This window comes from Globicephala melas, chromosome 5 (assembly GCF_963455315.2).
Source record: "Globicephala melas chromosome 5, mGloMel1.2, whole genome shotgun sequence".
Classification (NCBI taxonomy): domain Eukaryota; kingdom Metazoa; phylum Chordata; class Mammalia; order Artiodactyla; family Delphinidae; genus Globicephala; species Globicephala melas.
The window spans coordinates 91,686,272-91,696,328 of NC_083318.1; the positions used below are offsets into that span (position 1 = coordinate 91,686,272).

General features: G+C 34.1%; 1 protein-coding gene across 1 annotated transcript; it reads left to right on the top strand.

Annotated features, from left to right (window-relative positions):
- The first annotated feature begins 785 nt into the window (after positions 1 to 785).
- On the top strand, positions 786 to 3,986 carry CXCL8 (C-X-C motif chemokine ligand 8). Its single transcript, XM_030877858.3, has 4 exons — positions 786 to 920; positions 1,869 to 2,004; positions 2,292 to 2,375; positions 2,814 to 3,986. Exons 1-4 carry the CDS (start codon positions 857 to 859, stop codon positions 2,833 to 2,835), a joined length of 306 nt encoding a protein of 101 aa, XP_030733718.1. The 5' UTR covers positions 786 to 856; the 3' UTR covers positions 2,836 to 3,986.
- The last annotated feature ends 6,071 nt before the right edge of the window (positions 3,987 to 10,057 follow it).

Here is a 10,057-nt window from a genome sequence, read left to right on the forward strand (position 1 = left end):
TTGTGTCCTTGTTGGAATAAATATCTTGATACCACTCGTCTGTTCTGTAACATAGCCTGGTCCTTATATTGCTTTCTTATTCTGACAGACCAAACTCTTTAAAAACAAGTACTTAGTCTTATCCATCTATAGATTCCCACATTACTCAGAAGTTACTTGATAATATTTACGATACTGAACTGAAAGCTATCCCCTTTCACTCTGTCAAGCATGCATTAGAAAACCAAATCTTTTGAAAAGTTGTGACATGCTCCCTGAAAGCGGCAATGGTTCCTGGAAACTTTCCAAAGTGCTTAGAAATGGACTTCTCGTAAAAGTGGTTGACTAGATTACCTTCTCCATCATTACAGCATATATAAGTTACCTAAAGAAATGACTGTGTCATAAAAGAACAATAACAAATGACCTTACTCTGACTACTGCAAGATAGGACTATGATAAAGTTATTTATAAATAAAAAGAACTACCACTGACAATAATGTATCAAACTGAGAAGTTTGAATATTTAAAAAAATATTTTAAAACATTTTAAAAGAAACATGTTTTCAAAAAAATCAATAAAATTATTTGAAAGATCAAATAAAATTTCAATCACGCTGAAAACTTAGTAAGAAACAAATCATTAGGGGAGTCAGATGACTCAGGTCTGCTCTCAAAGGGCGGGCAGATGGTTGCATATTGCGGAATTTCCTCTGACATGATGCAAGCATGAGGGTGCACTTGTTCCCTACTCTTACTATAATATAAAAAGCCACGGGAGCTCCCCATCTGACACAGGTCCTCTGGGACAGCAGAGCTCACAACCGTCTAGGACAAGAGCCAGGAAGAAACCAGAAAGACAGCGCCTTGTGTAAGCATGACTTCCAAGCTGGCTATTGCTCTCTTGGCAGCCTTCCTGCTTTCTGCAGCTCTGTGTAAAGGTAAGCACATCCTTGAAGTTTGCTGTGTCTAAATGTGATCCTCAGATAGAAAGATTATCCTTAATGCCTCGGTAACAGACATCCTTTTATTCAGCAAGAGAAAACCATCTTTGCAGTCATTTAATGTTAAATTGAAGTCTTTAATTTTTTAGGTTATATAAATATAATATTTAGAAAATTGTAAAGTTTGATTTATATAGAGTTCTATTCCTATCATTCATACTCTGTAGTATACATATATTTAACATAAATCTGTAATTTAGAGTATGTTTTATTGGAGGCCACATATACCCATTTTATCTTTTAATACTGAGTAAAAACTCTGGTAATTTTACTCGATGTACTATTTAATTGACGAGCTTCAAACAACCATCAATTGCTCTTTGGCTTAAAGACAGATTATAAACCTTATTGGGATCCCTCTTATGAAATAAATACAGTTTAGAATGTTTATGGTATATATAAACATTTTATATGATATATATGTATATATATATATATATATACTTTTAAACATCAAAGATTTTCCTAAAATATAGGACAATCTCTGTGCAACTCACATATATTTCTATTAGTTCTTCCTGAAGGCAATTTTCCTGTTGTTGGATCTTGCCTACCATGAATAACATTGTGGTATCACAGAAGATTATGCAATGTCGAGTAGGAGAAAAAGTACCATGAGGATGTCAACATTGCCCAAAGACAACTCCAAGTGTTTATGTCATTCCATGTTGTCAGGAACGACTGTTTTTCAAACAAAGAGAAAAACTGAGGTCAGGGGCTAGGAGAATATCCAGCCATCAATTTCACGAATAAGTTTGCTAAAGATGTGTTGTTTCCCAAACACACAGTCACCAAATGATCACACTGGAATTAGCAAGGGCGAAGCTAGCTGAGCTATGCCTGTTAATGAAATCAATTCTTAATTGCTTTTTTCTTTTTTCACAGCTGCAGTTCTATCAAGAATGACCTCAGAACTTCGATGCCAATGCATAAATATACACTCCACACCTTTCCACCCCAAATTTATCAGAGAATTGAGAGTGATTGAGAGTGGACCACACTGTGAAAATTCAGAAATCATGTAAGTAATTTCAAAAGTGATTAGATACTTTACTTTAGTAAACCTAGAATTGAGGAAGGTGGAAGAATCCAGCAAAGTTCTAGGTACTAGGAATACATAGTAAGCAAAACAGAAAGGGAAAATTCTTTGTTTCCATGGCATTTAAATATTGTACCCTCCATGACTCATAGCTAAAAATTAGTTTGGACTTACATTTTATGCCTGTACTTAAGGAACCATGACTTGAATGCCAAAGGGATGTTGGAAACCCATTAAATACTATTTTAATCATATCTCTCTTATTTCAGTGTTAAGCTTGTCAATGGAAAAGAGGTCTGCTTAAACCCCAAGGAAAAGTGGGTGCAGAAGGTTGTGCAGATATTTTTGAAGAGGTAAGTTGTTTTTTTTTTAAAATTTAGATTCTTCATTTATCCTGGGACGTACAGTTCAGAAGTCAACCTATAAATTTCCTGCTGCTGCTGAAAATTTTCTTTTAAGTATCTGCCTCTTTGATTTAAAAAAAAATAGCAGCAATAGTGAGTTTGTTGTACTCATGACTGGGAGATCATATATCTCAGCTTGTCCAGGGAAGTGTGGGTATATGCCTGTGTCCTGTGTCATTAGTATGACTCTCTCTCAATCTCAGAAGTGTTCTGGTTTACATAACTTATCTGATCTCTCTATTTATAGCTGAAAGTATAGAGTAGTTCTAACACATAAATATCTAAGACTCTCTTAATTTCTATATTAAATATATTTTCAAGAACCATACATTCCTTCTTATTTAGAACATTGCTAATTTTAAAACTTTTTATTTTATTTCTTTTCAGAGCTGAGAAGAAAGATCCATGAAAACAACAACAACAACCAAAAATCCATTTGTCCTTGGTTTCCAAGAATTCCTCAGTAAAGATACCAAAGAAACTTCAAACAAATCTACTTCAATGCCTCATGTACTGTGTAGGTCTGGTGTAGGGTTGCCAGATAAAATACAGGATGCCCAGTTATATTTGAATATTAAGTAAAACAATGAAGATTTTTTTCAATGTCCCACATGCATTGTTCCATGTAGGACACACTTATATTTTAGAAATTATTCATTGTGTACGGTAAATTCAAATTTAGCTGGAAATCCTGTTAGTCGTTTTTGTTTTTTGTTAAATCTTGCAACCCTAGTCTGCTGGCCAGGATTCACGAGTCCTTGTTCAACTGAGCCTCAGTTTCTTCTTCACTCCCAAACTGGAGGAAAACATCTCAGCCACTAACCTACCTCACACAGATGTGAGGGCATGTGGAAGTACTTTAAATTTTATTCAGTTATGTAAATTAGTTTGAAGTGTAACTTATTCACCTATTTATTATTTATATATTTATTTAAGCCTCAAATATAATAATGTTTGTGCATGAATTTGGAGAAATGGAAAAGAAACGTTGTTGATAAGTATAATGATGGTAGTGAATTTATATTTATTTTTTATACTAAGTGATGTATTACAGAACTACTTTGATCAAGGCTGTTATATTATGATCACAGTGGCCAGATTTAGCGAATTAATAGAAAATAAACAAAAAACACATCCAGTTGATTTTTCTTTCAGATAAACAATAAATAATTTTTTAGTATAAATACATCATTATTTATCTGAAATTTTAATTGTGTTGGCAACCCTACTTTTAATATGCCTGGTCTGGTCTTGTCACTGCAAGCCTTATTATGCAGTGCTGTGTTAAATCACCTGAATCCTGAGTTATGACTATCTTTCTCAAAACAGCAAAAATTCACCAGGGAATATGAATAAAGTAATTTTTTGTTATTTCTTATTTATTTATTCTGAACAATTAGATTCTTATAATTTTATTTAAATTATTGTGTATTTTAACATCAACTTTATTTTTTACTTTAAGATGGTTTTATGTGTTCCCAAAGAGACTCTTTCTACTGTTTTTGATAGTATGAAAATATGAATGTATCTATAAGACATTTAAAATAAAATTAATTGTCAAAGTCATCAGGGGTTTGTCTGTTTTCCTTTGGTAAAGATTTATTGTATTATTCATTTATATTAAAAATCATACTTTGATTTAGAAAACATAAGTGCTTTCCCTTAGTATTTTATATATCATGTGGAAAATTACCAACCTTTATTTGTAGAAAAGCATAACTCCTTTCCAGAGATGGATTACAATCAGTAGTTTCTTCCATAGAATCATGAAAATATTCTCAACTCCCTACTGTATACCATTTTGCTAATAAGGGTGACTTCAGATTTTCAACAGATAGCCTAGGTGTCTGTACAGCTTAACACATCTGGGCACTCAGTGAAAGCGGGAAGAAGGTACACATTATAAGGCACTTCTCAGCTAATTGAGGAAAACTGTACATCTGAGACAAAGAAATTTTAAATATGATTAAAGACAGAGCATATTTGAAAACAAATCAAACAAAACTCTTAAAACTAAAAACACAGTCTAACAAAAAACTCGGTGGCTGAGTTTTCTAACAGATTTGACACAGCTGAAAAGAAAACTGGAGATTAGAAAATAAACCCAAAGAACTTTATCTGAAATTTAAATCAGAGAGATAAAGAGTCAGTAAATTGGAAAGAAAAATAGAAAGAAAGACATAGAGGATGTCCAACTGGATTTTTACAAGCAGATCCCAGCTCATTTACTATTGCTGTTGGGTATTTTAAGTCCATGGTTTTCTTTTAGAGCTCCACAATTTGGGGTGAGGAAGAGAGTGCGCTCTTATTTTCTCATTTGTTCGTTCACATTGCAACCTACTTTTCCTATGCCATTTATCTCCTTACAATCGCTCTGGGTACCTGCAACTGCCGTTTTCTCTCTGAGTCAACTTTATCAGTGGTGTAGAGCAAAGCCCGTTCTCTTCTAATTCCCAGTGCACGTTAACACAAAGGTGTGCAGCATAATAGAATTAATAAAAGATTTGAGAGTTATGTACAAACAGGAACCAACTGAAAATTCAACGCCTGTAGTTTCTGTTCCTAGAAACATTGCTTCCCTCTAGAGTTAATTTCTCCCTGCTTATAGATCTTCTCTGGTCCTGCTGTGGGGCCTCTTCTTCATCAGAGTTCTGCCTAAATTTCATTTCCATATTCTTTTCCATATTCTTTTTTCATATTCAGGTTCTCTTGTCCTACCCACTTTTGTAATCATCTTGTGGATCTCATACACAGTGAATAAAAAAGATAACAAACAAACAATTTTTTAAAAAATGATGATGGGAGAGATACAGGCCTCTTCAGAAGCAGATAGCAAGGAGTTATCTAATCTAGGTAGCCTAGGCTTCCCTGAGAAAATATAAACTAGAGTCTGAAGGATGAGTACGAGTTAGCCACACAAAGGGAAGAAGGACGTGTGGGGAAGAGTGGTCTAGAAGGCAAGGGAGAAGTAATTTGTGTGATTTGAGAAGTGAAAGAATATTAGTGTGACAGGAGTTTGGCTTGAAACAGAACAAGTACTAACAGATGAAGCTATGCTAAATGGACTGTGGAAAGCTCTAAAGGGCTTAGATTTGGAATTGAAAAGTTCTACTGGATTCCGATTACCTTCATTTTAAATGGTGAGCATTATAAGCTATTCTTCTTCCTGGGTTACCTTGCATAAAGCAATGGGGAGCCATACAAAGCAACCCAAAAGTCTGATCTTGGGGGAATTTTAATGTCATTTGGGGGTTGAATCATCAGAAAACTCCCAACCTTATACAAAACCTCTTAAGGTGTTAAGTGCACATCCTTAATATGACCAATGTCCAACCCTGAAGGCAAAGTAAAGACATCTGCACCAATTTGGTGAATCTTAATAATGATACTTTAAAAAATCTACCTCTTAATTCCATTTTTGTCACTTTTAAAATATGCCAGACGCTTTTCCTCACTCTCATCTATATTAGCACTGTCTATAAGACAACAAAGCATTCCACTGAAAAGACAATTAAGTGGATCAAATTGAAGATTAGGCATCATGTAAACAAGCCAAAAAGGAAAAATGAAAAAGAGTAAAAGAGAGACGATGTGAGAACAAGAGTGAGAGAGAAGGAAGAGCCAGTAAATTTGCGGAATTGACAATTTTGTTTTATTTTGCTTCAATGATATTAGTAAAATATGTATATAGACACGAGTTTTATTTGTATAGACACAGACTTAAACACAAAATTGAGCGTGCAATTTATTACCCTATACATTTAATCCATTTGTGTGGATTACAAAATACAAACCAAATTTTTCCAAGTAGAAACATGAATATAAATATAGAGGTACACACAATAAAAAAGTATGGAGAGACAATAAAATGTTCACGTTAAAATTGAATTAAGTGTAAAATACTATAACACATACATTGTACATACAACATACAAATCAAGTAATTTTTATAATTGCCCTTTTTTTGCTAGATAAGCATCAGAAAATAGATTCATAGGTTGAAGTTACCTAAGCAAAATCTTTTATTCTCAAGATTTTAGTAAATAAGTATCAATAGATAATTATTTTTACTGTAATAGATCTATTTTGCCATTTTCTTCTTCAGAAGAAAAACTATTTTGATTTTTGCTTGTGGTAGTAATATAGCTAAAAAAAAATTGCTTAAGATTGTATTAACTCTGCAATAACAAAAGAAAGCTTAGATAACGATTTCTCCATTACCCACTTAAAAAGATAGTCAGAGAACAATTGCCTCAAGTGTGGTAACATCTGCTGAGTTTGCAAGGATCACAGACAACAAACAGGGAATTTTTCCATGTAACAGAGTAAATAGCAGGCTTATTACTTCCCACAAGATTTACAGATGGGACAATCAGAAATTCTCCAAAAGATTACTTAAGGGTCAAGGAACCTAACGCTTAATGAATAGAGAAAGAGGGCTTTCTATGCTCTTTGCATTCTCATAGATAAAAATCAATTTGGATAAATATCATTGTTACAAGACTTTTAAACATTATTTGGTTAAATGACAGATGGACTTACAATCATAGCATGCTGAAAAAGTAAGATGGGGAAACATTCATAGATATTTCCACTCAAAGTTTGCTTCAGACTTTATCTAGAGGAATATTCTAATAGCTTTGTAAAAGATCATGGTGCTGGGGCTGAAGATAAGCTTTTAATGTATCTAGTGATTCTATTTCATAGGGCATGGTTTAGCTCATGTTTTAATCATGTTTTGATGTGATCGTTTCCACTGTCTGCATCCTAAATTAATCTTCTGCCATTCTTCCCATGCTTTTCAAAATGCCTTCACATTTATATTTTCAGTGTTCCTCTGAATAAAACGTTTATGGGAAAGCATTCTAAATGTAGATACCTCTGCCTAGATTTACTTCTTTATGCTTCCACAGGTATTCACCATGACCCTTTACAGGAAGCCCACGTAGAGACATGTTTTATTAAAGTGACTTGTTTCTTCTCAGGTCTCAGAGGTCTCCTCAGGTCTAAGAGGTCTCTTATAAACTTATAAGACAAAGTTTATAAGAGCAAAAACCTCAGACAGTTTTCCAAATAGAGAGTCTTGTATTTTCTTCTGCCTAAAGTAAGTTGATTGGCTAAAAGCTATCAAAGAGAGGATGCTCCCCTAGGTAGGCTAAGTAGAGAGGACAGTTCTACTTCTTTTGCGTTTTCTGGGAAACCTTGTTATTTGCAGCATGTGCATGAGATTTGTATCTCTATGGCCTTATGTTGGCATGTCCACCCTAGTGAAACAAGATCTGCATCGTTTCCCTCATGATTTCTTTCTCTCCCTCTTCTGACACAGTTTGCTCACCTGGATGTTGGCTCAGGATCATGGCTGTGTAATAACTTTTAAATACTCAGATATCAGAGAGCAGAGGAGGGCAAGAACAATGAAGGCAATCACAAATAGCAAATATTGTTAAAAGTTTAATTTAAAAAATGTCTTATGGATCAATTAAGCTAAGCTTAGCTAATTAGGTATCTTTTCTTTTAATTGATAGATTGTTCTATTCTCCCTGAAGGGTTGATCCAGATACAATATATATGTATTCATTATTGCACAGACTCCACTTGGATAGCCAGTATATAGTTGACAGTAATTTAATCAACAAACTATGCTGGTCAATTGGGCCTTTAAAACTTGAGCTATTTAATTTTTTATTTGAGCCATAGTGAGGAATAAACTACAGCTCACAAACTGTAACATGTAAATTCACAGCCGAGGTAAAAGTCCTCTTTCTCACTGTTGTGGCCTCTCCCGTTGTGGAACACAGACTCCGGACGTGCAGACTCAGCGGCCATGGCTCACGGGCCCAGCCGCTCCGCGGCATGTGAGATCTTCCTGGACCGGGGCACGAACCTGTGTCCCCTGCATCGGCAGGCGGACTCTCAACCACTGCGCCACCAGGGAAGCCCCCCAGTCTCCTTTGGGTCCTCTGTCAGAGCAGATTTTTTTTCTTAAATATTTATTTATTTATTTGGCTGCATTGGGTCTTAGTTGCGATACACGGGATCTTCGTTGCCGCGTTAGTTGTGACATGCGGGATCTTTAGTTGCGGCATGTGGGATCTAGTTCCCTGTCCAGGGATCAAACTTGGGCCCCCTGCATTGGGAGTGTGGAGTCTTAGCCACTGGACCGCCAGGGAAGTCCCAGAGCAGATGTTAACTGATTTTGTTCTTAGATGTAAGATGAAGACTTCTGAGAAAGCTGAGCTTTGAGAAATGTGATCTGTGTGACTGCACTACTTGAGTTGAAGAAATTAGTGTTCAGGGAACTGGATCATAAAATGATTTTCTATTAGAAAAGATTTACTCTGAGGTGGAAGTTAAATATTCTATACAGTTATTACATTTTTGTTTTCTAAAACACATGACATTTAGTGAAGAAAAATAAATGCACCTAAATACAATTATGGAAAACAAACCAGAAATGTTATTATGAATGTGAGCTCTATTTTAAACTCTACGTGATCCTGTTTTTCAGCGTAACGTCTTTTCTTGTCTATAGCAGTGTTCTGATGAGGAAAAGTAGGAAAGAATCTGACTTAGAAACAGTAGCCGGTTTAGTGTAAGCTTAGTTAGAGATAGGAAACAAATTTGTTAAAACTAACATCATGACAAAAAAAGTAGTCATCAGTAGGCTTAAAGTTTTATATATCAAAACTAAAAAGATTTTTCCTTTTGCTTGAAGACATTTCTAGCTACAGGTAAGAGAGACTGAAAGAAGCCTGCTCAAGTTGCCGCAATTTTAAGAAAAATTAACCACAAGCTTAAGATTACAAATTGAAAGTCCTTTCCATTTGGGAATCTTTTATCACTGGAACTTTTAGACTAAAGAAAAATAAAGTGTGGCTGATTTTTTTCTCTCCTGCTTTTAACTAAGACCACATTTGAATATATATGTTTTTATTCCTTTGGTGATAGTGAATTACAACTATTCAAAATCAGGTTACAAGTATGAAATTTTAATTAGTGAAAAATTTTGGATTTTGTACAAATATTTAAAGTGGTAACATTTTCTAAATTTCTTATATTTCCTTATGTAACATCATTATCCAAACTGATACTTGAAAGTATATAAATCTAAGCACAGGTTTGTAACTAAATTATTTGTTTGTAAATAACTAAAAATCTTTTGAATTTGGTTTCTCTGAATCTCAGACAATGTTGCTAATTACGTGATCCTATAAAATTATTCCATTTGAATTTTATAGGTAGATTTAATTTTTTTTTTCTCTGACACATTCTAGTACTGATGTTGACTGTATTGTACTTTGTTGTTAACTTAGATTTTCTGTTCTCCTAATTGAATTTTTTGTCAGTTTGGACTAATACAATCCCAAAGTAACAGTAATACATGTATTCTTATAAACATTTTTGGAGACATAAAAGTTTCAGCCCCTTAAAAGCCAGGAATAAAAGAGAATTAAAGTAATTAAGTAATTTTAATGTGCGTGAGTCATTTTGGGTCACAGGTAATACTTAAGCAGAATATAGAAAAAATTTTTTAAAATCAATTTTCATTTGTCTATATTTGCTCTCTTATCACTTAGAATAAACCTAACGAAATGTTAAATATCCTCCAAGGGGTACATCTTTCTAGATAA